The sequence below is a fragment of the Parasteatoda tepidariorum genome, chromosome 1, assembly GCF_043381705.1.
Source record: "Parasteatoda tepidariorum isolate YZ-2023 chromosome 1, CAS_Ptep_4.0, whole genome shotgun sequence".
Lineage (NCBI taxonomy): Eukaryota > Metazoa > Arthropoda > Arachnida > Araneae > Theridiidae > Parasteatoda > Parasteatoda tepidariorum.
Window position 1 is genome coordinate 95,987,647 of NC_092204.1, and position 22,818 is coordinate 96,010,464.

General features: G+C 30.5%; 1 protein-coding gene across 7 annotated transcripts in view; it reads left to right on the plus strand.

Annotated features, from left to right (window-relative positions):
* LOC107453971 (TGF-beta receptor type-1) overlaps positions 1 to 22,818 on the plus strand; it is a 716,084-nt gene that overhangs the window by 677,624 nt on the left and 15,642 nt on the right. For all 7 annotated transcript variants that reach the window (XM_043045483.2, XM_016070992.4, XM_016070993.4 and 4 more), the window contains 2 exons: positions 8,642 to 8,781; positions 21,804 to 22,031. In XM_043045483.2, coding sequence (XP_042901417.1) covers positions 8,642 to 8,781; positions 21,804 to 22,031 — 368 coding nt within the window. The remainder of the gene's footprint in view (positions 1 to 8,641; positions 8,782 to 21,803; positions 22,032 to 22,818) is intronic.

A 22,818-nucleotide genomic window follows, 5' to 3' on the forward strand; every position in this document is an offset into this window, starting at 1 on the left:
TCCTAAAGCATCTTTGTTAAAACAAATGGAGGTTTAAACAACAAACATCAGTTATACTTCGACCGAATGAATTGCTTACCATCTTTTAAAGTACTTCGGTATTTCAGGCAGATAGAAATGGTGTATCATTAAAATTTATGTCCGATGTTTTGCGAAAAACGTTTTTAAAAAAAAGGGAATCAACAACACTGCAGCAATGATTCTCTGCATCTGTAACGAAACGATTTCAAAAAAGAAAAGTTGCAACGAGCACCATTTTATAAAAGCAAACGATTTTCTAAAAAGAACTATTTTTGACCAGTAGACTGCTTTAAAAATAAAGAATAGCCCAAAACTTTCCAGATTTTTTACTCTTGTTTTAGCGAAACGAAATGCTGTTTGAAATTTTCCTTGTGATATTTATCCATCCATAGATATAAGCTTTGTGGTTGATCAAAAACAAAATTAAGAGCGTTTCCAGTGCCCGATTTATCATAAGGTCTGAAAAGCCCAGGTCTTGGGGCCCCCACATTTCTGGGGGACCCCTAAATGTTACAAGCAATTCCTTTTTATGTTTTTCCTTAAGAATTGTCTATTAGAGTTATGAATTAACAAATATTGAAATAAATATAAGTTCAAATTTCTAACATATCGTAATTTACTTGTGTGGGTTAATTTAAAAACTTTTCATAATTAAATAACCTATAAATTTAGTTTAAAGTAGAAACGAAGGAGCATCTGATAGTTATGCTCCTGGTCATTTCTAGATCAAACCCTGAACGTTTCCTTCTTGCTGAAACGCTAAAATGATGAATGTATCACGAGTCTATTAAATTGATACCTTCTGATCATATATAATTTTTATTCATTTTATAATTCTTAAAAAATGTGTCGTATTATGCCCTTTTAGTTTCAATTAACCATAAATAATATTAGTTATGAAGTATTCAGTTCCAAAATAAATATACAGTAAAATCTCGATTTGATGAGTTCGACGTAATACAAGTTCGCTATTACGACAATTTTCCTAGTCGCCGTTACAAATTAATAATGCAATTATATACAATAATACAAGAATTTGTAACGAATTAAAAATTGCTAGCCTTCTGCAATAACGATTTTTTAGAGGAATACTTTTTTTTTACTGTATATGTGAACAATATTATACACAAAAGGTTTAACTGAAAGACTTTTTTATTCCAGGTATCAATATAGAAATGGGTCTTTTTTCTTTAAAATGAAGACGCATTTACAAAAATTTTCTCTTGAAACTAAATATTCGAATTACTGCCCATAAAAACTTCTCCTGCTATTGGAACGTCTCTTGTCCATAAAATTTGAAACAGCTCGCTGCAATTTTCGATTTGGAACATAAGACCAAAAATATAAAACATTAGCTTGAATCTGCATTATGTTCCTATCTGTTATGAATGTTCAAAAACCTTTCAATTAAGAGTTGGTTTAATTGCAATAAAATAAGAGGCAAAAAAGACTGGGATGTTACAATTTAGCTGCATGAGACGCATTAAAAAGATGTAACGCAGGCATTATGTTTAAAATACTAGTCTGTATGTGTGTATGCACATTTACTAAAAACGTTTTGTTCAAATATTATTGTCGTTAGGTATTTCTGTCTTTCATAAAGTAGAAACCTACTTAATTTAATCTACAATTTGTTGGCAAAAGTATTCTACCATTTTTTTAAAATTAAATATAAAGTCTTGCTAACAGCGACAAGTTCGCTATAACGATAATTTTATCCGCTATTATGAACTGTCACCGTAACGAATTTTATTGTATTAATAGATTATAAATTATTTTAATTTTTATGTGTGAATCAATTATAAAGTTTGAATACAATAGCAATCGTTAAGTACTCAATGATATCCTCTTCCAAAGATTTCAAATATTTAAGTCTGTTGTTCGAAATTTCTGACGTCGTATCAAATAATTATTTTTAACAAATAATATTGTTCAAACTATATGAGTTCATAACAGTTATTTCTGACTGATTTTTAACAATGAAAATTATCTTCTTCTGATCTTTATTATTGGGAAAATTTTTTACAAATCTAAAAAGCATTGACACTTATATTAAAGATCTTTCAGAAAGTGGAGTTCATCGATTTGTGCCGTAAGCAATATGAAATTGACGAAAAATGCCAATTTGAAAAGCCACTGTCTTGAGAAAATGAAACTCAATTTTTTAAAATTATTTTGACGCGTTATTTTACCTAACATGTATTGTTTGAATACATAAATATAGGCAAATATGAAAGCATTAATTTTAATAAGTTTTACCTAAGTAGTAAAATATCTGCTTTTTAAAATTAATATTTTTTTCAGAAAATTTTATTTATGATATGTGCTATTATTATAATGTTAGTAACGAGCATTATTTCATATTTGTAGTCATCAATTATTATTAATCCGAAGTCAAAAAAAAATGATTAACTTGAGTTTTTAATGAAATCTGTGTCTAAAGCAGATCATTAAAACCGATTTCTAACTGCTAAAAAATAAGCCAAACAAAAGCTCAATGGACACTCCTAAAAATTTTATTATTGAGCTATACTGCTATTCATGAAAATATTTTTGGGGAATTTGAAATCTTAGTTTTAGTCACAAGTGTAAAAAAAAAAGTTCTGTTTATCCACAGACAAGTAACCATTACTACCAATTTTTAAGTATCGCTAAATTCAGTGTTTAAAGCAGTTCGTTGAAATCTATTATCAGTGCTAAAATATCAATGAAACAAAAAAAGGTTACGTGGACTATCCTGAAAATTTTATTGTGAAACTGTTCTATTATTATTTTGCGCCAAAGAAAGGTGGACTGAAAAATACGAGTTTAAAGGGGCGTTTCCTTCTCTTAGATTAAGTCGATTTATGCTGACATTTCTTTGGAAAACTCGACTACTTATTCTAAGCTGAAACTTCTGCTTTTCTCAGAATGGGGTTATCTAACTTTACCTTAGCGGCTGAATAAAAAGAAAACAAACAAAAAAAATGTGAACCCAAAATGGATGTTGAACCCGTGAATTTCTCCCTCAAATTTATAGCCCAACTTTAAACCATAGGTATATATAACTTGGTGTAAATTTTGTTGGAGGAAGAAAAAAAACATATATTTTTCTTAATGGTTCCAAATAACATTTATTGCGTGCATTTTTAGCCATTTTTAATTTTTTTTTAATATATTGAAAAAGAGGTTTGAAATGCTGGTTAGGAGGAGTTGGGGATTTTTTTTTCTTTTTGACCTTTGCTTTGACCTGCAAGATTCTAGTGATAAACTGAGCTTGATATTTTTTTTCAACTGCTTAACCCTCCTCCTCTTTTGTTTTTGTTTTTTTTCTTTCATATTTTATACTGATAGTCCTGTAAAAGAAAAAAAACCCAGATACACCAAGGTCAGAATTTATGAATAATTATGATTCTGCGAATTGTTTCGAAAGCGAAAAGAAAACATAGAAAATATAGTTTTTAAGTACATGTCAAAACCATTTTCCCATTAGAAAAGTTGAATGGATAAAGTAGGTACTAAGTGATATTTTGGTGAAATTAAGTTAACAAACTAAAGCTATAGAAAATAAGGATTATGCCTTGCCTTAATTTCCCTACAAGTTTTCAATTGGCAAAATCAATGAATCCATATCACTCATATCAACTGATTAATCAATCATCGATTCATTTGATTGACAAAGTGCATTTATTTCTAGTCTTGTAATTCAAATAAATCATTAATTAATTTAATTGTGACCACTCGTCGGAAATTCAACGATTTAATAAACGGGCAACAGAACGCATGATGCATAGCATATCGGAAAGTTTTAACTGAATTAAACATGCCTCTATCCAAAGTTTCAAAAGTGTGTTGAGAATATTTAACTTCCCGGCATGTGTAACACATTGGTTGACCTCATGTGCTTATTAACTGAGACAAACAACGTGTGCGTAGAGTTGTTAACACTGCGGGGAGAAAACAGAAACAATGTTACACATGAGACACACTTGCCTCGGTGGTCAGTGCTTATGAAATTTAGATTTAATGAGTTATAACAGCAGAAGTCCGACTCTAGTTCCTTTATTAACACGGCCCAATTAGCTACCGCGTCTCTGCTAGACTCGTGAACATTTGGCTTGAACGGGCATTAGGCAGTTTTCTCTGATGATCAGCTAGTGGTAAAGTTCGAGTTTAGTTAAATTTCCATTTTGCAATGAAATCCACTTGTCAACTTCGAGCTGCTGGTGATGAGTTCATAACCATGTGAGCTTTTTTCTCATGGTATGAATTTGAGTTGATATAGTTAGCTTCAGTTACTTGGAGATACCGTGCAATTTTTCATATACCTTATCCTTCTGCCTTATCACTGATAGATCTCCAATGATGTTGTAAGAGCAGACGCTTAAATGTTAATTTGAGTTACCCAGTGCTCTTTCAAACTAATGAGAAGTTATCCCTCTCCATTGTGGACAACGGTTCCGCCATCAAAGTGACATAATCAAGAATGTTATTTTAAAATTATTCTTTGGTTTAAAGCAAAGATTCCCAACCAATTTGCACCCAAGAGCATATTCTAGAATCCCGGACGAACAACTGGTACTATTTACTTTTTCAAAATGAACTTATAAATAGAATTTAAATTTTTAGGAAGAATTTAATTGGATAGAGAAATCTTTTTGTCTTGGTCTCACAGCCCACACGGTCCCACTGAAGACTATCGGTGGGTGCAAACGGGCTTAGGTTGAAGACCATAAGTCTAGAGTACCTTAAATAACTCAAAAGTTTCATCTCATCTTGAATTACTAATAAACGAACGAACTGGCTTAGATGGCACCTCATTTATTTGCAATGAGCTACAACTTTTCATGGTAAGAGGATCATCTAAACAACGTTCGGACCTGTACCCTATGGTAGCAACATTTTTGAAAAAGAAATTTTAAAAGATGTTTAGAAGTATGGCAGATACGTGATTGAATTCGATTATGTCGAAGAATAAGCAAGTCTTTACATAACTTTTTGCAATTAAGTTATTTTGTTCTTTACTCTTATCTCTTTCTAAAGAATCGTCGGAAGTTAAGAAACAGAAAAAAACCTTATTCATGTAATAAAAAAAAGTATGGCACTATTTCTATTCACTCACTTAATTGGCCCTGTTCAAAGGTTGTTTATTCTTTGAAGGCTATGTCATCACATGCAAAAAACGCTACATTGCAAAAAAATTTTAGTCTATCTCCACGCCAAAAACGCCATTAATAACTCTTGGATCTAATGTTTCACTACACCCAAGTTCTTTTATACTACTTGGTGTAAAGTTTTTTTTTCCCCCAATGGCAGGCACTGAATTTGAATCGTTGCCTATACTATGCCAGAATTGTTGCTCATTTCGCGTTACCCAGTGGGCACCTGTGAACCAAAGTCACGGAGACGAGCAACATTGCCCACGCCACAACCCGTTTATTGGGTGGTCCACATTCACACATCATACACACACACAACAGAAGACAGCACAAAGAGAGAGAGAGAAACATCCATGCCCAGAGCGGGATTCGAACCCGCAGCCTATGGCTTCGCAGTCAGGCACGCTAACCGCTCGGCCGCCTGGCCGGCACTTGGTGTAAAGTAGCAGCTACTATTTTTGTTATTCAATAACATTGAAATCAGCACAGAGAGAATCTGAAGACGAATTCGAACTAGGCTTAACTAAACGGAAGCGGATAGAAATTATATATAAAATCAATTAATACAATTCTCAGATATTTAAAAATTAAAATATAATTATCTTTATTACACAACTTAAAACATAATGCATATGAAGCGGACAATTTTTGTTTCTGTTGATGAATATCAGCTTTGAAATTTACAGCTAACTCTTTCCATCTTATTTCAAATTGTAAACAAACTACTCGCGATACTTGGCGTTCCCTGATTTTCAAAGCTCGCCAAATACCAACCTTGATGTTTTCGGTCACATGGTATGAAAGCCTGAAATGTTGAGGCAAGATTAGTCACTTTTTAGTGTTTAGATTTAAATTACACCCTTTAAATCGTGTGTAAACCTTCGATTTAAAGTTAACCCGGATCCTTGAAACAATTTTTGGGGTTGTCCAGCATCATATTTGGAGAGATATTACACAGCATTTTTTACAGTGTATGTAGTGAATCGTACTCTACTATTATGAATTTATAACAGTTATTCGTGATTCTTAAGTCAAATTTTGTAAGCGACCTCTATGTTAATTCTGAAAATGGCGCAAAATAATCATTATGAAGAAGAGCCACAGTTATATGAACATGAAAAGCGTTTTTGATTTAATTTTTTAGTACTTGAAAAATTAGTAACTTAAATTCTACGTTGCTCATAAAAATTTCTATGTGTAACATATATATATAGATAGATACATAGATATTGGAAAGCAGTATAACAGCTTCTTGTTAAAAAAACTGATAAAATCTTGTTAAAATCTGATAAAATCTTGTTAAAAAACTGATGAAAGCTAAAATCGCATTACATACAATCACACAATTAATTCAACTATTTCCTAACAGGAAAGATAATCAAAAAATTGTTTGGCAAGATTATTTGTCCCCCCCCCCGTTTCTTTTTTGGCCTATAATAATAAAAGAGGAAAAAATGAGTTGTTTGGGGAAAATTCTGAAAGTGATAATAAAAAAAAACAAGCCTTATTGTGTAAATCTGGCTATCTTTTCAAGTAAAAGAAAAATGGGCAGGCTTAAAAAATATATGGACCCTCCTACTGTAATAATAATAGAAAAAACTTAGGGGGGGGGGAATCACGTGACCCTACAGTGCCTTTCACATTCCTTGCCACTGTCACGTGATTTTCTCATCCCATATTTCCTTACTTGGCTGGCCATGTCACATAGCTAAACTTCGCGAGAAAAACGTTAGCAAAAATATAACTAAGACTTTCTTTTTTATCGTTTAATAAAAAGAGTAAATATCTAACACATTCTTCTCAACAAGCTTTTTGCGTGTGGATTCTTTAATTTTCATTCAAGACTTTGCTGTTACCTTCGGCGTAGAAAAATAACTGAATAATACGATAAAACTGATCATTTCGAGAGGAAGCTTTTAGTTATTTTTTCTTTCTAAGGGATTTTAAAACGTGATAATTATTTCGAAAATATAAAGTAACAAAACCTCAAATCATGTAGAAAATTCTGATGTGTACTGAGATGTACAAAATAAACCCGGCATACAAAAATTAAAAATAAACAAAGCTAATCCTTAAAACCTTTCTATCACAATCAATTAATAAATATTACATTTTTATGATTAATCGTCGTATCATACGTTTGTTTAAAAGTGATAAAGAAGTTTATGAAAATTTTTATCATGAATCCTTGTAAGTTTTTTTTTTTTCAATACGACCAACGACCCTGACAGTTTTTTTTTTTTTTTTTTCAATAAACAAGCCAGCGTCGCTAGTAGACAAGAATGTACTCTAAAATTATTTTAAGTAATTTTTTTGGCGGAAACTACTTTTGATTTCCGTTTTATGATGAAGAAAATTCTACAGGTCATTCAAAATTAAGTAAAAAAAGAAAATATGTTGAAAAATATTTTTTTTTATTATGATTATGTTTAAAAAAAATTATTTTTTCAAAATGATTATTATTATGATTATTATTTCAAAATGATTATTATTATGATTTTTAAATATTATTATTTTTTTTCCTAATGTTTTAATTTATTATTGTATCGTTTTTTACGTGTTTTTAGAAACATATAATACACTTAATGACCAATTGCGTTTTACTGGTAAAGTGTTCTGTTGCATTTTTTTTCATATTTTAATTAAAGAGTCTATAAAAAAAAAACATCTGAAGTAGAATTTTTTTTTATTTGAAAGATGATTTACAAATATAAAATATGCTTTATAAATCGATTATAAAATGATTTTTTGAATAATATTTTTATTTCGAATTTTGACCAAAAATGTTTTTTAAAAATTGCGATTTGCAATCCATTCTATTTAAGATAGGAAGGAAGTAATGTAACTGTTTCCACAATTAGACATGAATCTGTTTCAATTTGCCACCTGAAAATTATACACTATTTGATCACCAATGTACAATGCAATTAGTAGCCAAATTATTTCGTTATCAATTTCTTGGCTTTGATATACAGTACAGTCTCAATATCTCGAAAGCCTTGTTATGTCAAAAAAGTATTTTTCTTCTTGGCATTATATATCCACCTAATGTTAATTTAAATTCCTACTGTTTCTTCTCAAAACCTTGTTATGTCAAATTTTTTTCGAATGAAACAAAAAAATTCGAAAAATCGCAAAGTAAGTTTATTGTAAACCAATTCTTTTTAGAATTATAGTCAACTATCATTACATACATATTTAATGATAGTTATTCTTTTATTTAATGACTCTACTTTTTAGAGTAATATTTTCGAACATATTTTTCTACTTTTTAGAACATATTTAGTTCCGAACTTATTTTCTCAAAAACTCGCTTTTTTAGTGTCTCTTCAACTTTAAGATACCGAGGGTGTACTGTATTTCATTTCACGCTTTTTATTTTAAAATTTTAAAAAAATCACTCTACTAATTGAGATGTGTTAAAGTTGAATCAAATTTATCACGTTTTTGCTACCACTTTGTAACCCAATTTTGTTTTACAGCTGCCTCAGTCGAGAAAAGTGGTTACCACCTGATTTCCCATTTATCTGTCGTCACGATAATACACAAAAGTATGGAGTCCTCTGCTGTTTTGACGAAGACTACTGCAACAAAAATTTATATCCCTCACTACCTCCTGTTGGTGAGTAGCTTTACTACAATTTCTTTTATAAAAAAATATATTTTATTTACTAGATTTTACTGCACTTCATTACCTAAATTGCAAGAAAAAGCAGAATAACTTTTGATTAAATTCTGCAGTTCATTATCACTTACAACCAGTGGTCGAGAAAACTACATTATTTTTGTGGTTTACTACAACTACTTTGTTACTACAACTACTTTTTTTTAAATGTAGTAACTACGAACTACTTTAGAATCGTAGAGATTAATTTTAAGGAACGGAACTTTGCTGATGAAGAAATTAATTTACTCATTACGTTCAAAATGGTTTTCAATAAAATAAAAAAATTGGCTTATATAAAACATGAAGAATTATTTAGAAACATTTATTCATGTATATATGAGCCAGTTTGTTATTCTAAAACATTTTTTTCGAATTAGTTCATTTAGTCTTAAACTTTTTATGCCCTTGACTGCGAATATTTAATTTAAGAGATGCTAGGAAATCATTAAATTTTTGATGCTTTTTTTATTTCCTCTAAGAAATGAAGTACATCGAAAATATGTTTCCTTCCTTTGAAATATCATCAATGTTTTATGAGCCTACATTCGCGCGTGAAAGTGTGACTAAAGAGATAAATTATCTATTATTCATAAATGGATAACTTAAATATTAGTTATGCGTCACACTAAATTCGCAATTCTTGTACACTCGCAGTCACAGGGACATTTAAAATTGCTTCCTTTGGCAGACTCGCGAAGATTTGAACCCATAATAAAATTCGAAAAATGAGTTGTGTTAGAGCCCTGTTCCTATACTAAACTAACGTGAAAAGTAGTTCCCAAAAATCGCAAAAAACTTTTTTTTTTCTTTTTTTTTTTTTAATCGCTTGGCTCAGTGCACTACTTTTTTTAAAAAAAAAAATTGCACACTGCCCTACAAACTATGAAAGAAAGTAGCGACTACTTGTAGTGCACTGCATACAATATAGCATCAGTGTTGAAAGTAACATGGTATTTCTTATATCTTTGTGAAGATATGTTACGAAGTAATTCTACTCTTGATTATATATTCATTTTTGTTTTTCCTTTGATTTTATATTTTGATCGTTTTTAACTTCTTTTTTCATTTGACTTGATGTTTTGATCGCTTTTAATTTCTTCTGTATTTCTTTTTGATTTCATATTGTGATCGTTTTTAATTTCTCTGCATTTGATTTCATATTTTGATCGCTAGTAATTTTTTTTCGTTTGATATCATATTCTTTAAACATTTTTAAATGTTTGGTCCCCCCCTCCATATTGTATCTTTGTGAAATTTATAATCCACACTGCTTCTTCTTGGTGAGTATAATTGAAACATTCAATGTATTTCATTATACCCCCCCCCCTCCCCTAAGTCCATTTTTTTTGGAATAATCGCGAAGTGAAAAATCGAATAAACAAGGAAATTAAGACTCGAAAATTAATATTTATAGTGAGGAAAAAGCAAAAAGTTATCGAAAGCTGTTGGATCTCTATTGAAGAAAGTGGGATGAAAACAATAAAACCAATTTATTCGTATGAGGAAATTCAGAGACGTTTTTAGAAATCACCTTGAATTTTCTTTATATTGTCTCTGGCAATCAAATCTGATTAAATGTTTTCCATCGCCATTCTTTCTTAAATTTCTATTACTTTTTTTTGTATTAAATAATGATTCTATTCCTAATATAGATAATTTTTTTTTTACTTCGTTTTTGATAAAGATAATAAAAATCTATATTAAGGGCGTTCATTATGGAACAACCTGAATAGGCAACCATTTCTGTTTAATGCCAATTTACACAGATGTTACGCACGGAACAAAGAAATAAAATTCTGCTTCTGCACCGAATATCATCACATCAAATTAAATATATACTATAACCTAAGTGCCGAAAATCATATTACTTCTAAAAGTACGTTGCGAAGTAACTCAACACAATCTTGAGCTCATTTGATTTAATATTTTGATAATTTTTAAATTTGTCTCATTTGATTTAAAATAATTTTTTTCGCAATTGTTTAATAATTTTTAATTTGATTTCATATCAGATCGTTTTCTACTTTTTCTTAAGTTATTTTAAAATTTTGATTAACTGTACTTTTCATTTGATTCAATAATATTTTAAACACTTTTTTTTTAATGTTTTTTTCTTTAAATTTCATATTTTTATTATTACAAAAGTTTCAGTTAGATAATTAATTGCATATTTTTGTCTTTAAAAACGTTTCTCATGTGATATTCTAATTCCTCGTTTTAAGACATATCGTGAAATATGTTTAAAAGGATTAATAAATTGCTCATACTTTACTAATCATGTGTAGCTAATTTAAAGTTGAAAAAAAAATTTAATGTGTGATTTTTTTAAAGTAACATATAATTAATATTTTGACTTATTAATATTTAAATAATCTCCTGGATTGCTGTTGAGATTAACTTAAGACCTCAATATGAACGTTCGTAACATATATATGGTTTTCATGATAACAATAAGATTCATAAAAAACATTTATTTTCAATTCAAATCCCAGTTTTACTTTATTAGCATTTTTAATATTTAACTCATTCTTCATACTAAAACTTAATTTACCAAAAATATTACTTGAATATACATATTAAATTTTTTTAGATTTCCGAACAAGTAACTTGAACCGCTAGCTAATAATATTAATCGGGCTGAAATAGTTAACGATTGGATTAATTCAACCACTCTGGACAATAGTTTACTTTGTTGACTCCACCTTATACTTTTTAAGTGACAGGTAACTTTAGCCAATCGGAGTACAGTTCCTTTTCCCATCCAATGAAAAGAGTCGTCACACCTGTCGGTCTGAAGTAGGAAAAGGCGGAGCAACTTTTAGTATCTCTAAAAGATTGATTTTTATTGACGTGTGTCTTAAAAGAACAGATTATTGTAGAAAGAGTTAATTATTTCCAAAATGCCATTTTGTTATATTTAAGTAAGATTATTAAATAAGAGAAAAAAAAATTTATTTCATGAAACGATCTACATTTTATAGTTATGTTTTTTTTTTTTTTTTTTTTTTTTTTTTTTTTTTTTTTTTTTTTTTTTTTTATCTATTTGTAAGAAAATCTTTTATATCATCTATTACTATATTTTGTCTTTCGTTTGCATTTATTAGTATATTTTGTCTTTCATTTGCAACTATTAATTATTATGCTTAACGAAATTACATAGTTGACACCCATTGCTAGTGACAAAACGTTCTTCAATATCTTTTAAATGATTTCAAAAATTGACACAGCAATTTTTGTTATAGATTGATTGTATGTTTTAGATCTTTTCACGATGTTTTCCATGCCACTACACTGAATTGTTCGCATACAATATTATAGAACGTGTTTTTGTTTTTTTGTTTTTTTTTAAATTGTTTCAACATTGTGCTGTCATGGAAATTACAAAATTTAAAAAAAAAGAAGAAAAAAAAAAGAACAGAAGCACACGAAATATTGAAAAAAGAAAAGCTCGCTAAACTCATAGCTAATATGCTAAAGTAAAATTGTGTACCAGATTCAAATACGCAGAGTTAACATAATTTATTAACCGTCCCTTTAAATGAAAATATTATAATTTTTTTAAAAATAATCCTAATTTTTATAGCGAGAGATTGGTTATTTGCATTAAGGGTGTTTGTTGTCATCACATTTAAGGCGTGGATCAGTTAAGCCTCAAATTATGGGTACAAAGATAAAGAAGAAAAAAATTCTTCTAAGCTTAAAAAGGGTTTTTGGTTAAATAAAGCTTAATTAACTTTTTAACGTAAATATATAGGGTTATTAAACACCAGCTTTGCGCGTTTTTAAACGCAATTTTTTAAAATTAATTTTTTGCTTGCTGTTTCAGATCTGTGTATTCTTTTAACTAAGAAAAAACTTATTTTCAAACTTTTTGGTTAAAAAAAAACAACTTACGATTGAAAGTTAATTGGCTCGCAATCAAACATTTTAATTTTGTAATTGCTAACACAAATATAATTAATATCAGCAAATAAATGCTCCGTTTAATTTTAAGAAAGTTGCTAATTTGTTTTATTACCTATCAAAACGCCATTAAGTTAATTAGCATTTATGATTTGTTAATGTTAGCATATATTGGACTGGACATTTTAATAACAATTTCTCCAGGATTTTTCAAACCTGAAAACTTCCTCAAAACGCTCAAGATCTGGAAGTGGGAACATGTAAGATGTAACTGTAAATAATACTCAAAATTCAAGAAAAATTATACCAATATTTTTTCTACTCCTTCTATTGCAAATTTTTATTGTGTGATCTTTTTGTTACATGGCAAAACTCTAAATCTGCCATCAAGCTCATTCCACACATTTTGTAGTTTCACACTGACGCAGTTCATCAGCAACATTGATAGTTCATTAGCAGTGTCCATACTTTTCGGTTAACCGGGCTTAAAAAAATTCAACAATTATTTATTTAATTAGCTAGTTCGTTATTTATTTAACTATTTATATATTTGTTTATTTAGTTAGTTCGTTATTTCTTTAACTATTTATTTATTTTTTAGTTAATCATTTATTTATTTATTTAACACTAGATTGCCCAAGGAAGTCATCTTGACTGCTCTTAATTTCAATTAGAAAAACAATGATGTATATAATGACACAATCTTTTAGAATTTTGTGACTTTTTGTACAACATTAATTTTTTTTATTTTTAATATTTACTAATAACTTGTTATATAACTTTAAATAATATAAAAAAATATTAAAAATTAATTTTAAACAAATTTATTTACGCATTCACAATCCAGTCATTTTGACTGCTTTTGGGCAATATAGGTATATATTAATTTTCCGTCTTTTAGTCTTAATCAGTTAGTTAACTCAAAACAAAATTGCGTAAAATCTGGGGATATTGGTGGCTATATGATGAAGGGTAAATCACTTGTCTCTCGTGCACCCAAGACACTATTTAGGAATTACCTATGCCGAAAATACTACACGGACTTACAAAATGCATTTGTGCCGCATTAAGATCCACTGACAGAATTAAACTAATGTACTACAATGCAAAATATATGTAAGCCCCTGTCCAAGAGGTCGTGGGTTCGATCCCCGCCGGCCGAAGACTCCCCGTGTTGTAAATCGTGACTGATGCACATTAAATCTGTCGAGTCACAAGGTCCTCCATGTTCCCATAACAAATCATACCTCTGAAGGTACTGATCCAGGAGTTTCCTTGTCTTCTGGATTGGTTCAAAATTATAAGAGTACGGAGTTGAACATTAGTAGTCGTAAATCCAAAATTAAATCGGCTGTTCAACGACGGGTATAAAATAAAATATAAAATGTGTGTAAACTGCAAAATGATGTAATTTAATTGCCGGTTATGCATCAAAAAAGTTACTCAGCAAATATTTGCAGCTTTAAAAAAAAAATCTTAATAAATTATTATGTTTTTCTTTCATTTTCGGTATCGTTTATTGTAAGTGTGTTATAGTTTCGCAAATATAAATATTTAAAATCCTTTCATTCATTTGTCCAATTTCTATTTGTTTTCTTTTATAACATATTTTGTAACATATAATTATCACTGTTGTCATATGCATGTTTACTTCTATCAGGAACTGATTAAAAAATGGAACGTCTTGCCCATTTTGATACCTCTTTTTTTTTTTAACCTAAGGGCTTGAAAACGTGGAAAAGGTTTCTCAACTTTCTCTTATTCAACTCCAAATGACTTTTCGTCTTCCTCATTACTAAATTGCCAAACTATGTATGTTGCAAAAGAAATCCTGAAAAGTGTTTTGCTAATGAGAGGACTTTTTATTTCCTTTCAATATTAATTTAAAAGATAGGACTGTATTTGCCTTCCATTACGAATTCTGTCTCCAAGTTGTTCTACGTCACCACGCCAACTCTCATTTATCTGATTGTGTCCCCCTCTGTTGGATACAGCAGGTGAGGTCGAGCATACCGGGGGCGTTAGACCACAATGACATTTATAAATGAGTTTTAAATGATATCCCGCTCCTACCGCTATTATCTTGATTTCTAAGTTTTGCTGAGGTAGTGTATTTTGGACTGCGTGTACGCAATGCTTTATCATTTTACATGCGAATTAATTACCATTTTCTATACTATACTAAGCTGTATAGTTCATATTTTCCCTAATATAGTTTGTTTAAAACTAGATTTCTTAGTAAAGCGAAGCTTCCTTTTTGGACATTTTTTGCTATTACCTGTTATTAACCGTTTAAATATGGAATAAACCAAATAATTCACTAAATAAATGCTATAAATTCACTAAAGCTCATCTAAAACTAATAAAATGAAATAAAATAAATTTTATTGTGTTATAGCTGTTTCGTTGTTTGAACGATGGTGTCTGACTGAGGCATTTTTTACTGACAATGGTCAAGATCGCTTCAACTTTGTTCCAAGTATTACATGTCTTCGGTCAGAACAAAATGATGTCCATGAAAATACAAAATATTATTTTGTGAAATATATTTATACTTTATACTTTTTTTCAAAATATAGAAAGATTATATATTGACGAGATATACTACATATTTTTGAATAATAGTTTTTAAAATACGACAAGAGGTGCACAATGCATGCGTTCAAGATATGTTTACAAAATTGTTTTCAGCATTTTCAATTTTGTTGACGCATCAAATTTTACTTTTTTAATTCGATTTTATAATCGGATCTTTTTCGTTTTTTACTAGCACTTGAGTCTGGGATTTGATTTTCCACTTCATCTTCTTCAATATTACTTTTAAAAACAATATTCTACTGAATGGTATAACAAGGTCTAAGTTATTTTCATCTATGTTTTCCGTATCCATTAAAACTCCTGCTCTAGCTGACAAATATCTAGATTTATATNCTCATTACAACTCCCCAAATGGCAACGCTAGAAAATCGATCAATGATTGCAGCTAAAAATGTCACATGCCAAATCTAGCTGAAGTGGCTCATCATATAGCTCTTTTAAAAACTGAAATTGAAATAACCAAAGAGAACTGAAATAATCAATCTCATACTATTAAGCTAGGCAGAAGTGAGTAGTCTTAGATGATAGATCTCTATTTTAGTATTTTGTCGAAAGCGCTTTTTTCACGAATTTATATATTACGAATTTATTTGACGATTTTTGATTTATATCACGAATTTGTTTGTCTTATCACGTATTTATTCTAAGACTTATATTTATGTTTTTAACAAAGTTGTGAATCATTTATGGTTATTATTTTTTAAAAACATAATTTTTGTTTATACAAGTTTTTCCATTGCAATTCACTTATTTCAATTTTTAATAGACTTAATTATAGTCAGTATATCAGTTTTAGTTAATATATCAGTTTTAGAAATTTTATCTTAAGATTTTATACTATAGCACATTTCTAATAGGTTTAACGAATTACATGTCATTTATTTGAATTCAAATTGATTTTAATGACTTAGTATTTACTAAAAAGATGTAATTTTTCTTTAAAAAAAAAAAGTTGTTATATGGATTTTAATGGTTGTTTTGAATTCTTAGAATTTTGTGTATTTGCAATGTACCTAAGTTAGTAGCGAGCGAAGCGAGCTTTGTTTGCGAAGCAAACCATATAAGATTGCGTAGCAATTTTCGGGGGTTGGCGAGCGTTAGCGAGCAGGGGGCGCAGGTTATGGCGCATCCCTCTAGTATAATATATTGAATCTAATTCATCCTTCCTCTTTTTTCAATAAAACATCATTATTTATTTTCAATAAGTGGCATAATAGCAATTGAATGAAATACATGCAGCATAACTTAATAAATCACTTGAAATATAAATATTGAACCCTTGAAATGTTAATGTTTCAAAAGTAGAACATTTGGTTTTAAGCTTATGATTTGACTTTAAAATTTTAAAATATAAAATTTTGAATTTGATACCTAACAGAAGGTTATATTATACCTATAATGCTTTTAAGTAGTAATATTTTAAAAATTGGATTTTTGAGCAATTATAGCTGCAGGGTTAAAAATTTACAAATTATATAAAATTTTAAAATTCATAAAAAAAAAATCAAATGATTATGGTAATGAAATCAAAAATTTAAAAAATGTATGAAGTATTTTAAATGTGGGAGGAAAAAAAAATAGTTGCTCATTTAGTTCAAACTCAAGGTATGTAAATGAGTGAAACAAAATTGCCATTGTTCTGTGTGAACAAAATGGTGTCAATGTATTGGTTAATATTAACTGCATCTGATCCGATTGCACAATGCGCGTTAACAAATACTCTATTTATCCTGAAAATTCGCTTTTGTGAAAGAGAGAAATAAAAAATGAACTGTTTAAGTGCCTCGCTATATTAATTATTATTAAAAGGTGTATGAATACTTGGGACAGTCCACGAAATGTGCCGGCGCACATTTTGTGAATAAAATCATTCAAACTTTTTATATTTTTTCATTCTAATTAAGTACACATTCAATCATTATGGCTGTTATGCTCACAAATTTCACTAAGACGCATAGTTGGAAGTTTAAAAATAAAATTTGAAATATGATCTATAACGTGTTTAGTTTCTGAACTGTTACTATATGTTTATATAACATAGCGTGACAAGAAGTGAAGTATGGTAAAGTGTGACACTTCGTGACAAACGGGGGACATTGTGAAAAATATTGAATAAAAGCGTGACACCATTTATGGACTTCTCCTTAGTGTACCGGCCTTCTATTATTAATTATATCGCCAAATCTATTTTTTCTGATTGCATCCTCTGCGTTTGGATACAGGTGAGGTTTGCATACGGGGTCATTAAAACACGCTGACATTTATAAATGGGTTTTAAATTATAATCTTGATTTCTAAGTTTTGTTCAGAAACTTTGTGTTTTGAACTACGTGTAGATAATATTTTATTAACTTTTACATTACATTTCATTTAACTTCGCAAAAAATATAGCTTAGAAACTTGGAATTACGAAGATGCACAGAAAAATGTACATGAAGTATAATGGAATAAAAACATTTAGCATTCGGTAACTAATTCGAAAATTATTAACTGTTAAAATTGTAGGAAAAAACACACCGCGTGCCGCTCTGCTGGCGCATCGTGAGTGCAACTACCAGGTTGAAATTTGGCATAATGAAAGGACCCTGTTTGTTTATGAACTTAAAACAAGCTTATTTTTTTCTTTTATATTCCTATTTGCTTGAAAATTATAGCAATTTTTCACGTTACATTTTTAAAAAAAAAATTTTTGCTTAATGTTACGCGTTTTTTTTTGCTGCTCAAAATCTATAAGACTTATGAATGTGCACACGTTTATTTTTTTCTTTCTTTTCAAAATTCTGATTTACTCAAAAAATAATGCAACTTTTTTTTCGTGTTTTTTTTTTTTTTTTTTTTTTTTTTTTTTTTTTTTTTTTTTTTTTTTACATAATGATTCCAAATGATGGTATAATGATGATGTCCGAATTTTTTATAATTATTAAATTTTTTCGTAAGCTTATTGGAAAAATCATCCTTTTCTAAGATATTTTGTGCAATAGTTTATAAGTTGTTAAAATGTTATAATAATTATTAAATGGGTTATATACACCGAAGAACCATTACATTATGACCACCCTCCATCTATAACAATGGGCTCGCCCAGGTTTTCATGGTTTCTCGCCCAGAAACAATGTTTTCATGGGGCACATTAGGACCCATAATCTTCATAGAGCAATCCCTGACGTCTGTAAGCTACTTGAACATAGTTGCAGACCAGATTCACCCATTCATGGCAACAGTTTTTCCTGTGGGGGATGGTGTTTACTAACAGGATAATGCACCATGTCATAAGGGTCGAATCGTCATGGATTGGTTCGAGGAACATTCCAGTGACTTTCAAGTCATGTCTTGACACCCAAATTCACCTGACCTTAATCCAATAGAGCATTTGTGGTCCTACTTGGAAAACCAAATTTGTGCTACCACGCTACCCCCTCGCAATGTGATGGAATGCAGGACCAGTTGGTGAGCGCTTGGTACCAGATACCTCAGACTACCTATCAGAACCTTGTGTAAACAATGCCACGGCGGGTGCTAGCATTTCTGAGGGCTAAAGGTGGTCCTACATGTTATTAACAGGGTGGTCATAATGTAATGGCTCTTCGGTGTATATTATTATTGTGCTTTTATTTATACGTTGTTGTCAAAGAAAAAGAACAGCTCAGTCGAGATAATCATTTTATAAGCTCGCACTTGATTTGATGACAAAAATAACAAAATAAAATAGATTAATAAAGTAACAGAAATAAGAGAAAGTGTCTGCAAATATAAATCACAACATTTACATAGAATTCCAGCCATCGAATGCGATTGGTCTTAATAACATGAACTATGTCTGGTTGTTTATACTTTTTATATAACTCAAGATTGTAAAGGGTGCGCCATTTGTTATTCTCATAGACTGCACCAAAAGTATCCCTCTCTCAAAAATCAGCAATTTGTTCTCTTTTTTATTAAGAGCCCAGGACTCACTACCATATAGGATCATAGGCCGTAGGAGTGTTTTGTATATGTTGTCTTTTGTTTAAGAAATTTACTTTTTAGTTGGCTTAAAGTTTATATATAGCACAAGATATTTTTGAAAGGTGATCAAGCTGATCGACAAAGGCGGCTTGTTATTTTAATAAAACATCACCGAAGAGGTCAAGGTCTACTTGAAAGGGTGAGGGGGGGAGTTAAGATTTTGCTCGTCTATAATCTAAAAAATTCTTACAGAATGTGCATTTGCCGCCTTTAAATTATAGTGTTGCAAACGTAAGTTTGAAAAATAATAATAAACTGCCTATTAAACTATTCTGATGGTGATACTTCCTTTTGATGTGTCGGTTTCATTTAAAAGAAACGACTGGAATCAGAAATTTTGTCGTATGGTTATAATAATAAAAAAAACTGGAAGAAGAAAATATTTTTTTTAAAAAAATTCTTGCATTTAACTTGTGCCCAGAATCGTAATTGTCTCTGGAACCTCAACTAACTCTCCCTCATTTATCATTCGCTGACAGCTGCATAAGGCATAATTGGTCACCACCCAAACCAGCAACAAAGGATCATAGGATAGAAATCTAGAAATAATAGGGAAGAAGACTAAGTACTCCTTTAAAAAAAAGAAGAAAAAAAAATAGGAAGGAGAAAAAAATGTACTATAGAAATTTAATTCTACAAGAAATATATATATATATTTTTTTAAAAAAAATTATGCTGAATCTTGGTTATATACAAATTTTAATTTTTAGAAACATAAAATACTTATTTTAATTTAACTTAACCTGAATAATAATATAGTTGCCCTGAATACGTGATATCTTTTCTGGAATGTATTATGTAATCTTTATAATTATACTTTAATAAATGTAAGAACTCGAAATGGAACGGTGGTCCGGGATCAATAAAATTTAACTCTGACCCACAAAAATAATTTATCTGCGATCCCCGGGACCAGCAATTGATGTAAAGAATGGTATACTGTTTCGGTTTTTTTATTTTTGGTTTCGTGTTTCATTCTGTGTTTCAGTCACCTTTTTTTTAAAAAAAAGTCTTATAGAGATGTAGGTTAGGTACTTTATTTCCGTCACACTATTAGCTATTGGCGATGGTCTAGGTAACATCCCTGAAGATGATCCGAAGACATGCCATCGCAATGGTGATTCTGCAGAGGGGATGGCTCCTCTGCTTGGGTAGCCCAACGACCTACGCACGTCAAGCACTTTGCGATAGAACAGTTTAACGAAGACCCATGCCGCGCACCCTCGGTCCTTTCGCAGGCTGATCATAGTGGTCACCCATCCGCTTGCTGACCGCAGCCAGTGATGCTTAACTTCGGTGTTCTACTGGGAACAGTGTCTTTAAGATGCTTAGCTTCGGTGTTCTACTGGGAACCGTGTCTTTAAGATGCTTGACTTCGGTGTTCTACTGTTAACAGTGTATTTAAGATGTTTAACTTCGGTGTTTACTGGGAACCGTGTCTTTAAGATGTTTGACTTCGATGTTCTACTGGGAACAGTGTCTTTAAGATGCTTGACTTCGGTGTTCTACTCGGAACCGTGTCTTTAAGATCAGTCCACTGCGGGCCTTTCAGAGATGTAAACGGACCTGTAAGAATATTCACTGACTATTATTATCCTTGAGTTACTGATTCTTTGGACCAGTGAAAATATTTACTTAATTTTTAGTACTGCCTGAATGTTTCTTTTTCTGTCATGCTTAATAACGATAAATTAAAATGGAATTACTTTAGCATACAACTTAGATTGGTGATTGGATGTTTATAATTATATACTTTAAATTTTATTCATCTTTCTAACCTCTGTCAAATAAAAAATGCCATTAGTAATTAAAAAAAATAATTATTTTTATTTATTCATATGTTTTACAAGAAAGTTCAAAATGGTTATTTTGGTACTAGTGAATTACTAATGGTACTAGTGAGTGTGCTATTAAATTATTTGCATATCATTTTTTGTTTGATTTCTCTTTTTTTTATAAACGTAAAAACAGGGTGCGTAGCGTTTTTAAAAAGTGCTTCAGGGTGCTTTTTTAATTCGGGGTTTGTAAAAAGTGCTTAATTTTATATCTTTTAAAAAGAGATTTTTTCTTTGCCGTATCGATTGTCGTCCTAAATTTACAAAAAATACATAATTTTCGCAATTTTCTTTGCAATATTTATCAGAAACTAGTTATTTTATCATTATTATGTAGTAAAGTTTTTGAAAATGTTTGTGATTTTTATTGATTTTATGTTTATAAATTAAGAACTTTAAACTATAGAAGAAGAAAAAAATTTTATTACTGCGCAGATTCTAATTTAGATTTTTTGGGGGAAGGGGGGGAAGTGATTAAAAATATTTTTTGAGTGCTTAAAAATACTTAAAAGGTGCTTATTTTTTGTTGAAAAAATCTGGCTACGCACCCTGAAAAGAAATTGTTCTTGACATTTTAATACTTGTACGATGCACTTTGGTGTTCTCAATGTATAATTTCAATTATATTCTTTCTAGAAGTCACGAATGAGGTCACGTTCGGCGTTTACGAGACCGCCCTCTTTGTTATGTGTCCTGTCGTCCTACTGTTAGCCATTCTCATATTCGTTCTGTGCCTGTGGTACCAAAAAGACAAGCTCAGGCAAGCACGGTCAGACATTGAAGCCAACCACGAAAACATGATCCCACTCATGGATCCTACGATCAAAGACATGATCAATGGTACAACATCAGGTTCAGGCTCTGGTGAGTATCTCATCCGTCTCCATTTGGTTTATGTTGCAGAGACTCATTAAATTATCCCGGTATTTATAAACAGCCAGGCTGATTGAAAAAGCATCCAATGTTTCCAAATCAATTAGGCTTACTGCAGTGAGCTCATATGCCTTTAGCTAATCGGAAAATATCTTGCTCCATTAGCCTGCTGATTTATTTTGAACTGTTTGCAATAAGCATAGCATAGGTAAGGCTTATGGTGCGTAGGCTTTTTAAAAGTTCATTGCAATAAACCTAAGCAAGTGTGTTGGTTAATAGTTTTACACATTTTTTAATTAGTTTGAAAGCATATAGACTTATTGAAATAAGCCTAAAAGGTGTCAGCCAAATTAGAATACTTTTCTAATTAGCCTTGAGCATTGTAGAATGCTTTTTTAATTCGACATTAAGCGCCTATTAAGAGCTTTGTATAAAACAGGGTTCCCACGGTCCTTGAGAGTCCTTGAAAGTCCTTGATTTTTTTTTTGCTAAATTTAGGTCCTTGAAAGTGCTTGAAAAACGTCTTAGGTCCTTGAAAAACTCGATAGGTCCTTGAATTTGTCCAATACTGCCGGCGGCCCTTTTTATAAAACACCCGCGGATCTTTCTCGTTTTTTCTGTTTTGTTCCCGAGCTCTCTCACGTGATTTTTAACGCCACCGTTTCTAACCGGGCCTAGCGTCTTGGTGTCTGCCAAGCGCGCGGAGCACAGCAGACAATCAATGCGTTCGGGGCGAGACTCCACTTCATCTTCTGTCGCATATGCTTAGATCTTCTTT